The sequence below is a fragment of the Boleophthalmus pectinirostris genome, unplaced genomic scaffold, assembly GCF_026225935.1.
Source record: "Boleophthalmus pectinirostris isolate CB_2022bp ecotype Guang Dong unplaced genomic scaffold, ASM2622593v1 HiC_scaffold_3, whole genome shotgun sequence".
In the NCBI taxonomy this organism is placed as follows: domain Eukaryota; kingdom Metazoa; phylum Chordata; class Actinopteri; order Gobiiformes; family Gobiidae; genus Boleophthalmus; species Boleophthalmus pectinirostris.
In genome coordinates this window covers 42,383,727-42,406,734 of record NW_026571299.1, presented here as the reverse complement: position 1 = coordinate 42,406,734, position 23,008 = coordinate 42,383,727, and the positions used below count along the sequence as shown (strand labels likewise).

Genomic DNA, 23,008 nt, shown 5'->3' with positions numbered 1-23,008 from the left:
AGAGATACTGAAATCAGACAACAGTACTTTGATCAGAAATGATTTAGAATGGAGTTTTGAAGAATGAATGAGTGCTGTTTGTCATTTGTGAATGGAATTCCAAAGGTATGTGTGTCCAGAAGATATTTTCAATTTATTGATTTAATTAAGTTGGCTCTGTAGTGTTGTCACAATCATAACATTCCAAACTTTTGATACTAAGAAAAATATTCTATACTTACCAATACCATTTTTTGAGACCACAACAATAGAATGTAAAGTTTCTTTAGTATTATCATATGCAGTTATTCCAGTACTCATATACTAGTACATAAATACATGCTAAAACTATTCAGGATAAGATAAATTAAATGAACAAGCCATATAGATCTGTCATTACTATAACATGGTATTGTTCAATATGTGAAAGCTTTGGGAGGCCAGTAATTATCACGTGTACATTTTCTTTGGAGTACTAGGAAGTTTTTAGAAATGTTTTTCACTATGATAAAATTAGTCATAAGTCATAATTTCACTGAGTTGTATTTCATTATATGACTCATTACAGATGTAATCTAACTACTAAAGTGTTTCGTTCTGCTGTTATAAACAATAGCAAATTTGCATTCACTTAGCGATCTAAACTCTAAAAGTCTAACACCCAGTAGAGCCCATATGGCCAAATAACAAAAGCCTCACCTTCACTTTAGTACACTCTCTCTGTTTAATCTCTAAAAGAGAAGCCAGTGTGTTTGTGTGTCAGTGGTTACAGGTGTGGCTGTCTGAACAGGACTGCACAGTGCACAGTGCCATGCATGTCTGCCTCCTGTTCCAGCAGCCTTTGCTGTACTGGAACAATGAGTTTACTTCAGAGAACAGTTTGTCAGTGCTCACAGGTGGGCCTGTCTGGAAGGAACTGTCTGTGTGCTTGTACTTGGCTTAATTAGCTTTTTGGCTTAATTAGTTTGGAGATCTCACTGTGACTTTAGCACATGTGTAAAGGAAATCAACCGCTGCATCAGGTCCATAAGCCGACAAACACCACATTATGTCTAACTTCTTTATTAGAGGCTCAACGATAAAAGACATCTATTTATTGTTATTATGTAAAGTAAATGAAACTGATTTCATCTCTTGCTACCTGCCTTTGGTTAGGGGTTATGTTGTAGGATATTTGTGCTGGAATTAATAACTCAAAAGTATCTTCAAAAAATAAAGGTCAGTTGTTTTCTCTCTGTTTATCAGCCCTGGCATTAGTCCAATACTTCTCATTCCAAACACAAAGATGTCCTCCGATCATTTCTCCCTACAAGATTACCCAGTTGAGACTGTCATTCCGACATTACAGCAGTCTAAAATAGATTGGCATTTTAAACTAATTATCCTTAAATACATTTAACCCAAGAAGGCGTATGTTTCACAGACAGGAGCAAAGGACTTGTAGAGTAAATGCATTAATATTACATTAATAATACAACTGCTAAACTCGTTTTTTATAATCAATAACAGTTGGCACCAACCCTTCAAAACATGTTTCATATAATAAATCCACAGTGTGTCACATTTTAGCCAAAAAACAGACTAAAATAAATGTGTCTGTGTGTTGTGTTTATAGCACTGTGCACACTTTCTCTGAGCAGGCTTGTATCTCCACAAACCTGACTCTTAATCAGCCTGGACGAGAGCCTCTTCCTGCTTGTTTCCATGGACATTTTGTTCCACTTACTATGATCTTTCCAAGAAATCATGCAGGTGACTTGTCACCTCTAAAAAGCACTGTACCTTTAAGCCTGATTCATGCACTTTTAGTATCAGAAAATTGTTAATAAAATGTAGTAAATGTAGTACTAAAATTTGACCGTAATATCACTTATGCCTTTAATATTCTCACCCCTTGGCAGGTTTTGCATTCAGCTTCATATTTAGCAACAACTCAGCAACCTGTCCCTTCTGGTGCCAGTTCTTCTGACTGGAACCACCATGGCGCTGCTACAAACTGAAGGATACTGACAGTAGAGTTGTGATTTAAAAGTCCACACTCAATCTGTTATGATACTGTGAAGAAGAGGTGTCATCTGAGGCAAACCTGAGCGTGAAGCGTGACCACTGACAACAGAGGAGGTGTCAGCTGTCCAGATGGCGCATGTTCCAAATTAAAACAGTATAATTAACGAACAACGCGCTTATTGCTAGTCAAATTATTTTCATGCAATCAGTCACATTTGTAGACAGGCTGTTTCAATGTTATCCAATATCCTTCATTTATCAATAGTCCTTAAATGGTGGCTTGGTTTGCAGAGCATATGTTTATTTTGGGAAACTTGATTATCTTGTATTATATCTTGTTCATGTTATAATCTAATTATCTCTAATAAATACATTTGTCCAGCCCCAGTACAGATATATTATATTAGCAGCTCTTAATGAATCAAGGTCAAAATATGTCAACTGTGTAGTCTGTGCATCTAATTAGAGAACATTTTATTGTCCAATAATCAGGAAGTGCTTGTTAGTATGCTAGTTGTTGCTGTTTTACTCTGCTCTAGTCTCTTAAGAGTCGTGAAAGGCTCAGATTCGTTGCAATGAATAATTAGGATGCTTGAAATGTATAAGGTAATTGAGGAATAACTTAAGACCACTGCAAGCCCTTTAAAATGAACTAGTTATGTTTAAGACAATAAAAAACTGCTCATTTCTGTTCACATGTTTGAATAATAAATGTCTTGGTTTTTTTTGGGGGGGGGGTAATATTTCTGAATGGCTAGAATTGAATTCTCATCTTGAGCACATGTGCTGTCAGAAGGTCTTGTTTTGTTGTACTAGGTAACAATTGCTTGGTTCAGCTCTATTATAGCTCATTTCAGCTGTATAGTTCACATGCTGACGGTGAACTCTGGCTTTTGCTTGGATAATCAGAAGAGATTGTGCATCCATGTAGCTGCACCTGGACCAAGGCCAAGGCCTCCAATGTGATTGGCTGTTGCTATGTGCACCTTTTCACTCCTAGACCATCTACATCTTCACCAGAGCAGCATTCAGAATAGTAGTGTGGCAGTTCTGATCATGACATGACTTACAAAACAGCACAGGCAACAATAGCAACTTTCCTGCTAGTTTCAATGTATATAATAGTTTGACTTTGTTTTATGTGCCACAATACTGAAATTTCAAACTCAATTTCAATACTTGGGAAAAGATTCAGTACTCAATACTGATACCACAATGATAATGAAAACATGTTAAATCATCTGAATGTAATTTTTGACTTAAAAAGTAGTACTTCATTTTATATTTCTGTGTGGCCTTATATGTGTACAATCCCACAGTCGTCCAGGTAGGTTCTGTAGTGGTATAGTATACTAGTCTATGTGATCTTATATTTTTTTGATACAACATAAGATCTAATGTTGTTCTGTAAAGGTTCATTTCTGTCCTGTGAATGTACTCGATGAGTATCTAGTTTTGATACCAGTTTTAATATTAGTTACTATCTGATTTTCAATACTTCTGAAAGCCCTACTTTGCTTTCACAAATAAATTGACTTAGTGTGCCAAATAAAGAACATTAATTAAAATACTTGCTGTAAGATTTGTAGCAGTATTTTTCTCGGAAATAAATAAATACATTTTTAAAAAGATCTAATTAAGAGCTCTACATCATCCAACTGATTATATGCCAGAATTACACTATGGCTTTAGTGTTCCAATGTTGTATATCAACTGGTTTACATAACCTCTGTAGCAGTTTGAATTGACCATAACTTAACCCCTCACTCAGAAATCCATCCATAAATTGAAACATAATCCCTATTTACTGCAATCTTGTTATTAATATAGTGCGTGTTTAAATAATCATATGATGTAAGCCCATGAGATGCTTGGGGAATTCAGAACGGCAGTGTCAGGGGAGGACCATTGACGCGCTCTAATGCATTTGTTTCGCTCTCTTTCCTGAAGTCCAGCCAGCTCTTCTGCACTGATAGCTGTTTCTTATGCCCACAGGAATCACAGATAAGTAAAAGAATATGGCTAGATATGCTAAAGTTTTAATACCACTACGGGATCTGTTCTTTTCAATCCATCTATCCCAGCCATCTATGCAAAAGTTAGAACTCAGCGTGTATCAGTCCTCTCACTATCTCCCACTATCGTTCCTTCCAGAGCTGACATTTGCTTGGATCTTCAACGAATACCCCTACTTTGTACAACAAGACAGCCGGCGCTTCATCTCCCAGGAGACGGGCAGCCTGTACATCGCCAAGGTGGAGCCGTCAGATGTGGGGAACTACACGTGCGTGGTCAACAACACAGTAACCAGAGAGAGGATGCTCAGCTCGCCCACTCCGCTGGTGCTCAGGAGTGATGGTAAAGTAACTCTTCTAAACCAGTATTCGTTTTGGTGATTTGGGTTACCAGAGCATATTATGTAGTGAGTTTAATACAGTACACGCGCCTGTTCACTTAAAGATGCATTGCGCAACTTTTCTGGTGGAAGGGCTGTCACCTGCTTGTCTCCATGGAGATGTTATTGCTTTTCCTGGAATGTTCCTTGGTCTAGCCTTTATTCACTACGTTTCTATTGCTCAAAAGTACAATAATTCTCTTTGAATAGGGTTGCCTCCACAGATCTGACCTGTAATGTTGCCTGTATATTTGTCTCCCTTGAGATAAATAAGTTTAGTGTTTACTGTGGATTTTTTTTGACAAAGCAATAACATGCCCATGAAGACAAGCATATATATATATATATATATATATATATATATATATATATATATATATATATATATATATATAAAATATAAAATCAAAATACACCAATTAACCAACACACTGACTCTTCTCTTTGAATCATTTTCATCATCTACTAGTGTACATCAGTACATCAGTTCTACACCAGGTTACTTTAAAAAAAATTAACTTTCTGGAGGTGTAATGTCTTCTGCATAATTCCATGGAAATAGAAAGAGATAGATATATGGTATTTGTCATACTATGGAATATTGTAGCTAACGGAACAGGAACAACAGGTTGTCTCCATGGAAACAGGCAGGATGAGGCCCTCCTCCAGACCAAATGAACATATGTTTCTGTTTTCAGCGCAATAAAAGCAAAAAGTTGTGCATTTGACTTTTAAAGCAAACTTCATCATCTTGCAAATTGTCTTTAATTTAAATGTGCATGTATATCTTGTATGTATCAGACTTCACTTATGACTCAACACTGTCAGTTTTTCTTTACAGTTTCAGCAGCGCAACAGCTCAGATTTCACTGTTTAAATCTACTAACAAGTGTGAATGAGACTATACTGTGGCTAGGGATGGGCATGATTAGTCGATTAATTGATAATTGATCATTAAGAATTTCATCGATTACGTTAATTTTAATCGACAAACTGAATGTAAGTTGCTGTGTGTAATGTGACCAAACAGGTGTGTACATGTGTCTCTGCATCAGAAGGAACGAGACACAAACAGTGGGTCAGTCTGCAACGTACTGAAGCACAAATGTGGATTTAACGATGATTTGTACAAGACACTTTTCGTTGCATTCGGGACAAGTGTGAGTCCATGTGCACAGTGTATAAAGCAGCACAGATGTTTCTGTGTCCAGTGGGAAAAAGTTTTAACAGGTGAGAGTCGCTCAATGTCGATGACGAGTCCCCACCTCCCTCCCCCCCGTACGGTGTCCTGGTTTTGACAAACGCAAATATGTTCACACTAACCTGTATTCACCTGAGTCATGTCTTTTAATCCAACAGAAGTTGAACCACATCAGCGACACAAGAGCTGTAGTTTTATCTTCGCTTAGTTTATGCAAATTAGCGATGCGGTTTTAAGTTTTGTTTCTGTGAGAGTTGTGCAAAACTGACTCTAGAGTGGTTACGGTTTATATGTCGTAAAGTTGAATTTATTTCTGCAGATTAGTAGTGCAGATAGTAATAATAATGATGATCATTTTAATATAAAAACATTAAGGATTAATCGATAATCGATCATTAATTCTTCCGACGATCGATTAAGAAAATTTCATGGAATGCCCATCCCTAACTGTGGCTGAAGCTTTGAGTGTGAATTTTCAGTGTAGACAATACCCAACATTTCTGCCAACCGAACCATGTATCATTTGAATAAAGCAATAACAACAGGCACCATGTGGTTTAAGAGACATTTTCCTTTTAGAATACAGAGCAATTTTTCCAGTGAGAAAAGTGCACTTTGAACATTCTTGTTTTTGTGCAGATCAGCAGCACAGATCGAGCATGCTAATAAACGCTATTCAGAAAGCTGAAAACCAAATGTTTGACCTCAATTTTGGTTAGTCACCTCTTTAAAAATGTTTGGCAATAAGAAATCCCAAATAAAAACATGTCCTTGAATTGATTTTCCTAAAAACTCACATGAATAGGACTGGCTCATCCCTTTTATACCCAAAATTGTGGATTCCACTCTCCAATTGCTGTAGTCCTTTCTTTGGTTTTGCCCTTTTGTGTAGGGCCAGTAATCCTTGAGTGAAGGCTTTTGACACCACCAACCAAAAAGTTCAAAATACCAAAAACGTATAATGCATTTTTTTGTCAACTCTGTTCAATAGTTTCCTTTTCTGTTAAATATACCTCACCTAGTGTAAATATTCACTTTACATAAAACGTAAATACAAACTTCTAATTGGACACTGTGAATGGCAGAAGTCTCCTCAGCCTAAAACCTCTAGCGTGATGAATATAAATAAAGTCATAAATGAAGTGAGAAGGCATAGGTGATAAATCTGCTCTGTGCAATCCTCCTTGATGAGCTGCCTGAATCTTTTATAAGCTCTTTGATTTCTAGTCTCCAGTCATGTCCCTGCAGTGGTCACAGATGCTGAGCGCTCATAAAGACTTGACCTCTTTGCTGCCGCGCTACCGGGCCTCTTTGATCCAACATGGCGCTAGACCATGCCGTTAATCATTTATGTCCAATCCCTGTTCATCTCTCTTCTGTCTTTTGTAGGCGTAATGGGAGAGTACGAACCCAAAATTGAAGTCCATTTTCCAGATTCGGTTCCTGCCGCAAAGGAATCTGTGGTCAAACTAGAGTGCTTCGCCTTGGGAAAGTGAGTCTGTAGTTTTGTTATATATTATTGTTATTTGATGTATGTTATTGCTTTCCATTCAAGGTTCTATATTAAGCAAAATTGACTCTTGTGAGCTTTACACCCTGTTAGAATGTTCCTCATCAAAAACATACCTGGAGCTGTTTTCTGTTTGAGAGAAGAATTCAGCCTAAATATGCAGGATTTGTGTGTTCAGCATGTTCGAACAAAACAAAACACAGCTCCAAGTATGTTTTTGATTTTTACAACATAGATCCAAAAATAGCATAATATAGACCCTTTAAAGCAGCGGTGTCCATCAATATCCTTGTAGGCGTGCAAATATAAGAAACAGCAACATCAAAAATGAAAAAAAAAAACAAGAAAGAAAAGAAAGAAATGCATTTGGCTATTTGCCCAAATATAATCTGAACATCCGTCACCTGAGTGTGCAGTACATTAATACTTTGTCACTGCTATATTAAACATGACAGAAATTGAGTGTCAAAATGAATTATTGGAGCTTCTGGTACTTTTGCACCAACACATATTCTAGCAAAATTAGTTTCTTAGCAATGTCCAAGGCCATATAAAACTTTTTGGCAGTATGACAGCAACGTTTTATCTCCAGAATGAACTTTGGTTATGGTTAGCACGAGATAATGTAAAACAACAAACATGTTTTCCAAATTCAGATGTTGAGTCTGACATTATTTATTGGTACAGGCAAAGTCAAAAAGTTAATATCGTTATAATAACGTGTAAGAGAGAAATGCACTTATATACACCAGCTCTACACAGTTATGTCAGTGGTCGACTTGTCAATGATTATGGTTTTGATTAGTCCATTAGTCAAACGGATATTTCTATTGTAGATTTATATTTTCAAATACATTATCGCCGTAGGTTGAAATATAGTGTATTTTTTTGTGGACAAGCACAAGTTGTTTGTTCTTTTTTGACATTTTCATTTACTAATGCCACTGTTTTTATGTACTGGCAGTGTTGGGGAGTAACAGATTACATGTACTGGAGTTACGTAATCAGAGTACAAATTATGAGTAACTGTATTCAGTTACAGTTACTGTTTCAGTGAGTGGTAATTGGATTACAGTTACTTAGTTAAAATAAATGGATTACAGGGCGGTATTTTCCTGTTTTCATATCTGGGCTAAACCAGGACTAAACCAGGACTAAACCAGGACTAAACCAGGTCTAAACCAGGTCTAAACCAGGACTAAACCAGGTCTAAACCAGGACTAAACCAGGTCTAAACCAGGTCTAAACCAGGACTAAACCAGGTCTAAAGCAGGTCTAAACCAGGACTAAACCAGGTCTAAACCAGGACTAAACCAGGTCTAAAGCAGGTCTAAACCAGGACTAAACCAGGTCTAAAGCAGGTCTAAACCAGGACTAAACCAGGTCTAAACCAGGTCTAAACCAAATCTAAACCAAGACTAAACCAAGACTAAACCAAGTCTACACCAGGTCTAAACCAGGTCTAAACCAGGTCTAAACCAGGTCTAAACCAGGACTAAACCAGGTCTAAAGCAGGTCTAAACCAGGACTAAACCAAATCTAAACCAAGACTAAACCAAGACTAAACCAAGTCTAAACCAGGACTAAACCGGGACTAAACCGGGATTTAACAGGACTAAACCATGCCGTGGGAACCATGTCTCCTCCTCTTCTATCAATAATATTTTTAATTTGGTTGAGTAAAGACTGGGCATTTTTATTTTCTTTTAGCAGACAAAACATCTTATGTGAAGATTTCTTCATCTTTGCTTCTCTACAGCAAATTAAGTAATCCAAAGTATTCAGATTACGTTACTCACCTAAAGTGACTTAATGGATTACGTTACAAACTACATTTTGGGGTATGTAATCTGTAATCTGTAGGGGAATACATTTTAAAAGTAACCTTCCCAACACTGTGTACTAAAATAGACAATTAAGATAGTCAAAATACAACATTGATCATTGTCATGAATAGTTAATAATCATTGCAGCCCTGGCGTACACTATCTCAACGTTGTACACTTTGTATGCTCATTCATGCATGAATATTCCTTTAAGGACACATGTAAACTCTGGATTACTGTGAAACAAGGAGAACAGCAGCAGCAGAAATCAAAGTAGCTCTGAGATGACAGTGATCACAGCCTGTCTAGCCCTAGAACAATACCTCGACAATACCTTAGCTTTAGCTCCTCTCCTGCTGCGTTTAATCACACTTTGATGGCTGCTAGTGACAGATGCCATCATGGGAATATTTTCTTTTCTTCTTTGCTTCACAGCCCTGTTCCAGAAATCAGCTGGAGGAGAACCAGCGGAGTTCCGTTCCCCAGCAAAGTCAAAATGAAAAACTCTAACGCAGTCCTCGAAATACCGAATTTTCAACAGGAAGACGCAGGGACCTATGAATGTGTGGCGGAGAATCGACGGGGGAAGAATGCAGCCAGGGGTCGCCTCTCATTTCATGGTTGGTTAAACAAAACCAATGCACTAATTTTCATATAGTAGGACACAAATAGACTTTATTTGACATAAATATTCTGTTTGGTTTGATCAATTAATTAACAAAAACTTGTAATAAAAAAAATATATATATACAAAAACTATGGGTATCTACTGTCATTCAGCACAGTAAGAGCAAGGAATTACCAGTCATAAAAAGTTAACAAGAAAATGAGTTAAACTGAAATTTTACAAGCAAATGATTCATTGCAATCCTGAAAATAGCCAAAGGAAAAACAATGAAGAGCTAGCTTTTAGTTTACTTTATCACACCGAAAATAAAACTCACCAAATTAATCATCTGGGTAGTACAGTAACTTTTTGTGACAAACAAAATTACCCATAATGGTTCTTTTTTGAAGTCAAACTTAAATTACTGCTTGTCTTCAGGAGCTGTGATAAGGCTGCACTAATCCACTCCGGCTGTAATTAAAAACACATGTCTAAAAAAGGTAATCCTCTCATTTGTGTGCAGCTAAACCTCACTGGCTCCAGACCATAGACGACACAGCGCTGTCCATCGAGCAGAACCTGTTTTGGGAGTGTAAGGCCACTGGAAAGCCCAAACCCTCCTACAGCTGGCTCAGGAACGGACAGCCACTTTCAGCAGAGGTACTCACTTCATTTGGTTGGGTGCTTTTCAGTTATATATGCAGTACTATTAAATGTCCTACATTACGCATACTTGACTCTTGTGAGGTTTTAGTCATGTTAGTCTGTCTTCATTTCCAAAGCTCAAAATGCTCTGTTCCACCTAGGCCTGTAACAATAACACATTTTGCAGGACGATTAATTGACCAAGAATTTATTGCAATAAACAATAATATTGACATTTTGAGACCAATTTCAATTAATATAATGACCATGGAATAAAAATGCAAATACATCCTCTCAATGATCAATAAACCTTACTTTCTAAAGAACATTTAACACAGGAACTGTAAGACAAACAAAAACAATAGGCCTGAATAAAAGAGACTTAACACAGGACTAGTCTAATGTGTCTGGCTGACAGCGAGGACTTGTTCACAAAAATGTACTTGAATAAACCACTGCTGAACCAAACATGACCAAAGCAATAAATAAAATGGATTATTAAGTCTCTGTAACAAAATTGTCCTTAAAGGTTGTATAGAGGATTTTCCAAGGAAGGAGAAATCCAGCGACTGTTTGTCCTTTTTCAAATGGTGCACATGCGTGAAACCACCCCCCCTCCCCTACAGCTCCTACGTAGAAACGTCTCCTCCCGCCTCCTCCTTACACCAGAAACAGGTTTGTTTACAGCCGCTGCACATGACTTGTAAACAACTAACTGCAGTGTTGGTTAGGCAAGACGGAGAAGTGAGGACAGGGGGGAGCGGGTGTGCGGACATTTCGTGCGCAGACAAGAAGTGAGGAGCAGGGAGAAGAGCGGAGCAGGGAGAGAGGAGAGGAGAGAGGAGAGGGGAGCGGGGTGCGCGGAGATTCCGTGCCCGGAGAAGTGAGGAGCAGGGGGAAGAGTGGAACGGGCAGTGGGGACAGGAGCAGGAAAGGGGTGCAGAAAAGGTTGCGTGGAGATTCCGTGCGAATGAACTAGCTACAACACGCAGCAGCAAGCGGACTCTTTCTTTGCCTTGAAAATTACGTTTTCAGACATAGGATATCGCTTTCGTGTCCTGAAAAACGTTTGTCTAGTTGTTGGAAATAAAGTACGTTTTCATAATAAGCAGAAGTTTCCTGTCCAGGAGTAATTTGTCGACCAGTGCGTCAGTCTTTAGACCCTTCGTCTGCTTCAGTCGCGCCATCGCTGGAATGAATCTTCAAGAATCACCTTAGTTTGGCTTCGCTGCTTTTCCCCTTGTCTTCTTCTTTCAGTGACCTCAAAAACGGATTTTCTTTTGCGGCGAACTGCTCCTGGATTCTTGTCTGCCATTGCAACAAACTTTGTGCAAACTGCGAGGAAGATATAGGTCAAAAAAGCCGCTAAGAACTGTTGCGTTGGTGGAGTAAACAGCGTCTGTGCGGCTTGCGTCTGTGGACTGTGTGACAGTCGTACGTAAACCACGTAACAGCAGCGTGCAGGCAAGTCAGTTACACTAGAAACGTAGGGAGTTTGATTGACAGCCTGTCAGCTCACAGATAACGAGGCAGTGTCGTTATCTATTGGCAAATGTTTAGCCCCACCACGTCCAGAGTTGATGAATTTTTATTCTCTTTTTTTTGGTCATCATAATTACAAGGCTACTGCACCTCTATAATCTATCATTGACAATTTGAAACAAAAAAAATCCTCCATACAACCTTTAAAAGTGATTTTGTCACTGACTTACATTGGAATATTGTGTCTCGTCTCTCTGTGGCTGCTGCTGTGGCCTCGTCATTTTGGTCTTGAAGTGTTCGTATGAACCCGCGACACAGGATGTTATTTCGCTATGAGGGAGCCTCTGTCCTGTCTGGTGTCGTGTCAGTTTGGTTTCAGGATTTCAGACTCCTCCCGGGCTCTAGGTTAGTTCTGTCGCTCGGGTTTGGGTTTATATCGCTGTTGGGGTTTGGGACATTTCTTTTCATCGTTTGCGTTTCACTCGCTGCATTTGACGCACATGGCTGTTGAGACGTGTCCCCCTCACCAGTGTTGATTCGGCATCGTGACTTATTTTAGCGATGAATGGAGATGAACAGTTTTGTCACTGACAGCGGCGCTAGCTTGTGTTGCTAGCGCACCGCACGAACAGTGGCTTTCTGCACTCGCAGAATTTGCACTTGCAGAAAGTGTGCAGACTATGTGCGCATCCACTGTGTTGATAAACACACGTTGGTTCAAGGGTCATTCCGCTTGTTAAACGAGAGGAGACAGAGAGTGATAGAATCTTCTAACATTCAGTCTCTTTGAGAGCGAGAAAGAGAGAGAGAGAGCGAGGAAAACAAACAAGCTGCAAATAGAATTTATCGTGGCTGGAAAAGTTATCGAGCTCGTTAAAAGTTATCGTACGATTTATTGATTATTGTTACAGGCCTAGTTCCACCTTTTGATGTCACGAAGCAGTAGTTTTCAAGTTTACAGTTACCTTTTGTTTAGTAAAGATTGGAGTTTTTTTGTTTGGGAGAACACAGTGTAAATATGCAGGGTTTGTGTGCTAAACGTGTTGATGAAACAAAACAAAACTCCAGATACATGTATCTTTCTGACAAAGAAGCAACACTATAACATAGATCAGAAAACAGTGTAATATGGGCCCTAATTCAATTTGATACACTTCATCCTCTTATCCTCCACTTCTTCCGACTATCTTCATGTCCGTCATATCTTCCTTCATGTCCATGCAGGGGCAGTAACTCAGCTGTTCAGTTATCTCAATTCTCAAACATAATTTAGTAGAACGGTCAAATCCACTGGCCCACAAGGTTGGTATGCAATTCCAACTTCCACAGATGAATACTGTTGCTGTGTCCTTGGGCAAGACTCTAAACTCACCTTGCCCTCAGTGTCTGCACACACTGGTGTATGAATGTGTGTGATTTGGTGAATGGTTCCTTGATGTAAAGTGCCTTGAAGGTAGAAAGGGTTTATTCTTCTGTTATTCCTTCAATAAAACCTGGTACTATGTTGTATGTTTCCGAGCTGGGGGCCACAGAATGTTCATTTTGGTGGTGTGTGTAAAACTCACAGGAGAGTAGAATGAGACAGAAAACTCAATTTGGCCCCAAAAAATTAATAAATGCTAGTTGTGCTATGAGGATGGTGATTTTGAATTTGATCCATTCTTGCTTGAGAATGCATTGTATGGAGTAAGAAAGCTTTCAGAAATATTTGTGTGCATAGGATAGAAATCTGTGCATATTTTGTAAATCCATGCACATTTGGCTGTTGTTGATCTTAAAATAAACATTCGTAAACTCTCGAATGAGTCCGGTCGTGTAACGTGTGTTGTGTGTATTTTATCAATCAGAATACGAATTGAAAAGTTACATCATCAAGAATTACAATCACGAAATGAAAATTTACATTATCACAGTACATAAAATTTATTAAGCTTTCTTCAGTACGAATACGAATTCACATACAGTCCTGGTTCAGTCCTGGTTCAGTCCTGGTTCAGTCCGTATGTGTCGCCAGTGTTGGGAAGGTGACTTTTAAAATGTATTCCCCTACACATTACAGATTACATACACCAGAATGTAGTTTGTAACATAATCCATTAAATTACTTAAAGTGAGTAACGTAATCTGAATACTTTGGATTACTTGATTTGCTGTAGAGAAGCAAAGACCAGAATATCGTAACATAAGATGTTTTGTCTGATAAAAGAAAATAAAAAGCCCAGACTTTACTGAACCAAATTAAAAATATTATTGATAGAAGAGGAGGAGACACGTCCACGTGGCATGATTTAGTCCTGTTAAATCCTGTTTGAGGCATGGTTTAGACCTGGTTTAGACCTGGTTAAGTCCTGGTTTAGACCTGGTTTAGTCTTGGTTTAGTCCTGGTTTAGTTCTGGTTTAGACCTGGTTAAGTCCTGGTTTAGAGCTGGTTTAGTCCTGGTTTAGACCTGGTTTAGTCCTGGTTTAGACCTGGTTTAGTCCTGGTTTAGTCCTGGTTTAGTCCTTGTTTAGTCTTGGTTTAGTCCTGGTTTAGTCCTGGTTTAGTCCTGGTTTAGTCTTGGTTTAGACCTGGTTTAGTCCTGGTTTAGTCTTGGTTTAGACCTGGTTTAGTCTTGGTTTAGTCCTGGTTTAAACCTGGTTTAGACCTGGTTAAGTCCTGCTTTAGACCTGATTTAGACCTGGTTTTAGACCTAGTTTACTTTCCGGCAATGAGTGGAATTACTGAAAAAAAAAAGAAAAAAAAAAAGAATAGCCCAAAATGTGAAAACCGGACAATACTTCTGTGTAATCCCATTTATTTCAACACAGTAACTATAATCCAGTTACCACTCACTGAAACAGTAACTGTAACCAAATACAGTTACTCATAATTTGTACTCTGATTACGTAACTCCGGTACATGTAATCTGTTACTCCCCAACACTGTGTGTCGCAAAAAGCCAGTGTTTCTTCTGCTCAATAAATAATGCCTGTTCTATGATGATGTATTTTTGACAGTAAAGTCGTGTCTATGAATTCCTGTTCGTACTGATGAAAGTGTAATCATAAATTTTCATTTCATGATTGTAATTCTTGATGTTGTAACTTTTCAATTTTTATTCTGATGGATAAAATACACACAATACATTTTATATACGACTGGACTCATTTGAGAGTTCATGAATATTTATTTTATGCTCAACTACAGCCAAATATGCACAGATTTCCCAAATATGCAGGGATCTCTATCCTACACCCACAAATATTTCTTGTCTTGTCTTATCCTTGCCTTGTCTTGTAACAGTACTTCAAGAGTAATACTTTGACATGAGGCTTCACCGCTCGTCTACCTTACAAAAGTGCTCTGTTGACGCCAAGTACAACAGTTGCTCACTTCTCATTTTATAACACACTTGTAATGTGTAGGCTTGCTCTAGCTTGTTTTTGTCCTCACGTTTGCCTCATTTGCATAAGAGAGTTGTACTAAATTAAATCTTGATGAAGCTAACACAGCCGGTTAAAGCTGCTAATTTGATAAAGACTGTCAGAAATTAAGTGAATTAAAAAACATTTTAAAACAGAATTACATCCTTACTAATGATTATAGCATCAAATCTGCACCGTGTAATTTACAGTTTGACTTACAAGGGACCATTTTGAAATGTCCTGACACTTAACCCGACACAAAATGATATGAAGACTAATTACGCACGTATAAGCACGTATGATCAAACTCCAGTATTAATTAATTCCAAGTACTTCTGTGTCACAGCAGTTTTATTTATACCACAACTGATGACATCCCAACCAGCAACAAATGAGCTACCACAATAAACAACAGGATATTAATGAGGAAAATACTCAAGTGTGAAAAAAAGTAGCTGGATGCGTTGACGCTACTGGTGTAAAAGACCCTTTGTTCCTTGTAATGGTTTCATTTACAATTTGGATTATCTTTGAATGTTTTATTTCTGTGCTAAAAATGCACGCCCTTGAGCACACATCATTGCCAAAGTTCAAAAGAACAATTAAAAATACATAATTACTGTTGGTAAAGTGATACTTACAGAATTAATTGTGTTTTAACACTGAATGCATCTGTTTCTCATTTTCCCCCTTGTAACATCTTAATAATATGACGTTGAGTTGAGACTTCATGTTTTTGTGAAAGTAACTAGTCTTAAAGTGCCCATATTAATCTATTTCCTGATCAAAAACAGACCTGGAGTTGTGTTTTGTTTCATTCACACATGTTTAACACACAAACCTGCTTATTTAGGCTGAGCTCTTCTCTCAAACAGAAAACACTCAGGTCCACCTTGTGATGTCATGTGGCATCCAGCGTGTTCTTAAACTCCATACACCTTCACTAGAATCATTAAGATGATTTCAGCCCTGGACTTACTTAGACTTAGACAAATGTTAATGATCCATAAGAGAAATTATTTGGACACAGTAGCTCACACCATTTGAACAAAAGGTAACTATTACCTTGACAACTACCGCTACATTGATTGATTAATTGATTGATTGATTGATTGATTGATTTCGGTCACAGGTATATTCTGACATTATTTCACAGATAGTCATACATGGACCGAAAAGGTGTAGGCTGAATCTTGAGCTCATTCTGCCTTTACCCTTTATTCCTCTATCAGAGCGCCACCTTGACACCAGTTCATCTTCATAAATACAGCAAGAGGAAACAAACAAATCAGTAACAGTACAACAAAGTACTACAGCACAAACTAATTATCATAATTCATGTATCTGCTCAGATTTAAACATTTAAACTTCTGGGCCCAGTCAAGCAGAAGTAAACACAAGGCCAAAAATTCAAGTTAATGCATCTGATATAAAAATGTATTGAACAGATACATATGTACTCTAGTTTATGAAACTGTTGACCTTTTTTCTGTACCATTTTTGGTTCTAAAGTTCCATATGTTTTAAACAGACCATGTATGAAACATGGAACAAAAATTATTTCCCAAATTTCAAAGACCTGCAAATCATGTCAATAAATGGATGTATTTCATCATATCTTGTGTTATTCCATCTTTGAACTGTTGATGAAGGTAAAAAAAATGTATTTAAAATAAAAAAATTTGCTTGGAAGGACTGACATATTTTATAGAAATAGTTTCCTTTCATTTTGAAGTAATATTAAAGTATTCAGAAGAAAAAAGCGACAAATGATGCAAAATCCTGCACCTTCAACTTGTTTGCACAATTTTTCCCTCCGTTACTTTTCCCTCCGTTACCATGACCTTTCTTAATAAAAAATCTCATGACTCAAAAAGTAAGAGGTTTTTCACCCTAATCTTGTACCATATGGTAGAAAACTATATGAAGCAAATATTCAAACCAGTTTGTTAAGGATATGGAAGTGAGAACCACTAGTTATCACTGTTTGGATTTATTGCCCAAAAAGTGCTGCATATTTCATTCCCTCCATTACCGACATGAGTTTTTTAATTTTTTTGTCAACAACTTGAAAGAATATCACAGGTTTAACTTGACCCTGTTGGAGTGTAACTCTTTCCTACATTCTGATACTTTACTTATTTCAATAGTCCCTCTAGTTTCTGAATAAGAGACATTTGAATGTCAAAAATCTGCCCCTGTTTCCCTCCGTTAACACTTGACCGGGCCCTTCTTTATAAACTGGAAGAGTGTGGTGCACAATTTTAGGTTTTCTGTACAGTTGTTCCAGAGCTCCACCCCTTTACCAGATATACAAAATTTCATAATTTTGTTTGTTCTGATTTTCTTTTTGATAAACATGGTTGTACCTCTGAGCTCATATTTGGCTATTTTGGATTTTAAACATATTCTGTAATGATTCTGACAAGAGACTGTTGTTTACTTTGAACATGATTTTAAAGTATAAAGGTCAACTAAATCATAAAGTTTCAGATTGGAAGACGGAACAGAGCATTTTCATCTTTGGATATGTAGACAGAGTAATAATTAAAGATTACTTAAACGTGTGAAGGAAACAAAACACAACTCCAGGGATGTTTTAGATGAGGTAACGACATTCTGACATGTAAAGCTCACACAAACCTCACAAGAGTCAGTTTTGCACAATGTGAATACTTTATAGTTGCAATATTATGTGAAAATATAAATACATCAAATCTACCAAAATCTGCAACACACATAATTAAAATTTGACGTTTTAGGTGCAAGCTGGTGTTCTAATTTCCATGTGCACAAAGTCCCAAGCACAGTCACATCAAATTGTCGGTTATCCTTTCCAACCATTATAACAGCAAAAGGCAGTAAGAGCCTTTAATTGTACGATTTGTTTCGGTTTCGTGATGTTGGATTGTGATATGAAAATGGGAAGGTTAAGGATAAGTACACTGTGTAATTAAAATGATTGCTATGACAACAATTCCACTGCAGGAGAGATTAGTTTAGCGAGGTGAGACTGGCACCAAGTTCTCATCTGTCGCCGTGCCTTTCTCAACACGACACCCAAACAAAACAAATGGATTTTTCATTCACTCACACTGTCAGTTTTGTTTTTTGTCAGTGCATACACAATACCAGTTAGCAATTTCCACCACTTTTTCCTCAAAGAACTTTATTACAACGAGGCTCTCCAATTTTCGCTTTTTTTAGGCCGAGCCCCGACAGGGCGTAGGGCCTATTGCTTCCGCTCAGCGGAGCGAATGGGAAGGACGTGCGCATGTCCGAATTGACAAGACGACATGCAACTATGTCCACGGTCGCCCCCGGCACGAACAGCAGTATCCCAGTAACCCACGCCCAAGGCCTGGCTCATATTTACTACTGCTAAAATGAATGGAAGTCAATGGAAGGCGATGGGTGACCTCAACGAGATGGCGAATGACGAGCGCCTCAGTGCCCGTCACTCACCAATGACCCCACGGTGACGTGGGGAAGGTCGAGAGCTTTCAAAAAACGTATAATATGTTGTTCTAATGTTTTTCGGATATATTGTTTTTTGCAAAATTATTATTATTATTATTTTATTTTTATTATTATTCTTCTGCTCTTTGAGCTCTAATTTGACCCCCTAAACACGTTCAAAAACTCACCAAACTTGGCACAATATTCAGAAGTGGCGAAAAATTCGATAAAATATAGGTTTCGTGCACAGGCATAAAAAAATGGCGACACAGCGCCACCTGGAAAACTCAAAAATTCTGGGTCTATGGGAGATGTCTCGGTCAACTTTGTCGTAGAGCCACGAAATTCGGTACACACATTCAACATGTGAAGACAAACAAAAAATATTATTATGGCCACGCCCCCTGACAAACCAGAAGGCGGCCATCTTGGATTGAAATTTGAGTCCGCATTTTCGCTGACGTTACGTTTGAACGTACTCCTCTGAAGGCGCTTCACCCACAGGCCTGAAAATCACCGTACATCATCTAGAGAAGTCGAACATCTAAAGTTAGCTGATTTTTTTTGATAACTGTCACGGTTTTCGTGCGGCGAGGCCGCAAAATTTGGTCAAAATTTCACCTAATTTCAAGGTGACATTATTTGCTCCTGTTCGCACAGACTTAGTCCGATCGTCTTGAAATTTGAATCACTAATGTGTGATCTCAGTCTGAATATAATACACTATAAAACATATGAAAAAACACTATAGCGCCCCCTACCATCGACATGAAACGTCAACATTATCAGATCTGCACCAAATTTGGAATTACATTCTATGCATATTTACGAGCAAAAAAGTACATTATGGACATGGCGAATTTTTCACTGTTGGCCAGCAGGGGCGCTCAAACTCCTCCCAAAAATATTTTAAAATATATTACACGCACATGCTTAGTCCCATCATGCTGAAATTTGAATCACTAATGTGTGATCTCAGTCTGAATATAATACACTATAAAAATGAAAAGTGAACACTATAGGCCCCCTACCATAGACATGAAAAGTCAACATAGTCAGATCTGCACCAAATTCGGGAATTAAATTATATGCATGATAACGAGCAAAAAATTATATTATGGACATGATACCATTTTCACTGTTGGCCAGCAGGGGCGCAAAAACTCAAAAATTTGGCGCCTATGGGAGACGTCCCCGTCATCTTGTCATAGAGCCACGAAATTCGTACACACATTCGTCATGTCAAGACAAACAAAAAATGTTATTATGGCCACGCCCCCTGACAAACCAGAAGGCGGCCATCTTGGATTGAAATTTGAGTCCGCATTTTCGCTGACGTTGCATTTGAACGAACTCCTCTGAAGGCGCTTCACCCACAGGGCTGAAAATCACCGTACATCATCTAGACAAGTGGAACATCTAAAGTTAGCTGATTTTTTTTGATAACTGTTACGGTTTACGTGCGGCGAAGCCGCAAAGTTTGGTCGAAATTTTGCCTAATTTCAAGGTGACATTTGCTCCTGTTCGCACAGACTTAGTCCCATCATGCTGAAATTTGAATCACTAATGTGTGATCTCAGTCTGAATATAATACACTATAAAACATATGAAAAGTGAACACTATAGCGCCCCCTACCATAGACATGAAACGTCAGATTTGTACCAAATTTGGGAATTCAATTCTATTAATGACTAGAAGAAAAAACATATATTACTGACATGGGAATTTTTCAAGGTTGGCCAGCAGGGGGCGCAAAGAACATCTAAAGGCGTACTATGTCATTTTGCTGTTTGCAGGCACAGAGTTTGCGGACACGGCGTTTAGGGTATGGTGTTGGCGGGGCGCACCATTTGTGGGCGCGGTGTTTGCGGGCGCGGTGGGCGAGGGCCGTTCGACGCCGCTTGCGGCTTTAATTATTCTTCTGCTCTTTAAACCCTAATTTGACCCCCTAAACACGTTCAAAAACTCACCAAACTTTGCCCAAAATTCAGAAGTGGCGAAAAATTCGATAAAATATAGGTTTCGTGCACGGGCATAAAAAAATGGCGACACAGCGCCACCTCGAAAAGTCAAAATACATTGCGCCTATGGGAGACGTCCCGACGTCAACTTTGTCGTAGAGCCACGAAATTCGGTACACACATTTGGCATGTCAAGACAAACAAAAAATATTATTATGGCCACGCCCCCTGACAAATCAGAAGGCGGCCATCTTGGATTGAAGTTTGAGTCCGCATTTTCGCTGACGTTGCGTTTGAACGAACTCCTCTGAAGGCGCTTCACCCACAGGCCTGAAAATCACCGTACATCATCTAGACAAGTGGAACATCTAAAGTTAGCTGATTTTTTTTGATAACTGTCACGGTTTACGTGTGGCGAAGCCTCAAAATTTGGTCAAAATTTTGCCTAATTTCAAGGTGACATTATTTGCTCCTGTTCCCACATACTTAGTCCGATCGTGCTGAAATTTGAATCACTAATGTGTGATCTCAGTCTGAATATAATACACTATAAAACATATGAAACGTGAACACTATAGCGCCCCCTACCGTATACATGAAATGTCAACATTGTCGGATCTGCACCAAATTTGGCAATTAAATTCTATATATGATTACGAGTAAAAAAGTATATTATGGCCATGTTAAAATTTTCACTGTTGGCCAGCAGGGGCGCAAATACTCAACAATTTTGCGCCTATGGGAGACGTCCCGGTCAACTTTGTTCTAGAGCCATGAAATTCGGTACACACATTCATCATGTCAAGACAAACAAAAAATGTTATTATGGCCACGCCCCCTGACAAACCAGAAGGCGGCCATCTTGGATTGAAAATTCAGTCCGCGTTTTCGCTGACGTTGCATTTGAACGAACTCCTCTGAAGGCGCTTCACCCACAGGCCTGAAAATCACCGTACATCATCTAGACAAGTGGAACATCTAAAGTTAGCTGATTTTTTTTGATAACTGTCACGGTTTACGTGCAGCGAAGCTGCAAAATATGGTCAAAGTTTTGGCGAATTTCAAAGTGACATTATTTGCTCCTGTTCGCACAGACTTAGTCCGATCGTGCTGAAATTTGAATCACTAATGTGTGATCTCAGTCTGAATATAATACACTATAAAACATATGAAAAGTGAACACTATAGCGCCCCCTACCATCGACATGAAACCTCAACATTATCAGATCTGCACCAAATTTGGGAATTAAATTCTATGCATAATTACGAGCAAAAAAGTAGATTATGAACATGGCGAATTTTTTACCGTTGGCCAGCAGGGGCGCTAAAACTCCTCCCAAAAATAGAAAAAAATATATTACACGCACATGCTTAGTCCCATCATGCTGAAATTTGAATCACTAATGTGTGATCTCAGTCCGAATATAATACACTATAAACCATATGAAAAGTGAACACTATAGCGCCCCCTACCATAGACATGAAATGTCAATATTGTCGGATCTGCACCAAATTTGGGAATTAAATTCTATTAATGAGTAGAAGAAAAAACATATATTGCTGACATGGGAATTTTTCAAGGTTGGCCAGTAGGGGGTGCAAAGAACATTTAAAGGCGCACTATGTCATTTGGCCATTTGCAGGCACAGAGTTTGCGGACACGGCGTTTACGGTATGGTGTTGGCGGGGCACACTATTTGCCGGCACGCTTGCGGCTTTTTTTTTTTTCTTTTTGTTGTTTCTTTTTTTTTTTTTTGTCCATTTCTCATTCCTCTCCCGCTGCCCTCCTCCCTTCATGGTGCACCCGTAATTGCTGCAGTGCCTTTGGACATAATAGACTGGCCTTGCGATGGATATGCCAAATGTTTGTGTCTCCTCCACAGGGTCAGCTGCAAATCGAAAACGGAGCACTTTCTATTACAGCGCTCAACCTGTCCGACTCGGGCATGTATCAGTGTGTGGCCGAAAACAAGCACGGCATTATCTATTCCAGCGCACAGCTAATGGTGCAAGGTAAGACGGACAAAACGTTTTAATAAATAATAAAAATGCATGTTAATGGTGCTCTGTGTAACGTTTGTAGAGGAGGATCCACCACCCGCTGTCTTCATGGAAATGTTATTGCTTTTCTAAGATGTTCCTCAGAATAAACTAAACCTACCAACCACAAAGGTTTCAGCACTACGCTACATTACAATTCAGATCTGTGGAGAGTCACCCCATTCACAGAAGAAGTTATTGTATTTTTGAGCAATAGAAACATCAGCAATGAATAAATGCCAGATTGAAATGTTTAAGGTCATAGCGTGCAACAGACATCTCCATGAAGACAAGCAGGTGGCTGATCCTCCACAAGAAAAGTTGTGCAGTGCATCTTTAAGAAAAACTGATCTATTGATTTTTTTTAAAAGGCCATATGTTAAGTCTAATAATATCAATAATATTATATGCATCTAACCACATTAGCCTTGGCTATAAATGTTACATATTATGTTATGTTATGTTATGTTATTATATTACATGTCTAATA

The 23,008-nt window shown here is 38.5% G+C and overlaps 1 protein-coding gene across 1 annotated transcript in view; it reads left to right on the top strand.

Moving 5' to 3' along the window:
* cntn3b (contactin 3b) overlaps positions 1 to 23,008 on the top strand; it is a 98,455-nt gene that overhangs the window by 47,843 nt on the left and 27,604 nt on the right. The window contains exons 5-9 of the mRNA XM_020935816.2: positions 4,141 to 4,344; positions 6,972 to 7,074; positions 9,354 to 9,538; positions 10,049 to 10,185; positions 22,362 to 22,491. Of these exons, the coding sequence (XP_020791475.1) occupies positions 4,141 to 4,344; positions 6,972 to 7,074; positions 9,354 to 9,538; positions 10,049 to 10,185; positions 22,362 to 22,491 (759 nt within the window). The remainder of the gene's footprint in view (positions 1 to 4,140; positions 4,345 to 6,971; positions 7,075 to 9,353; positions 9,539 to 10,048; positions 10,186 to 22,361; positions 22,492 to 23,008) is intronic.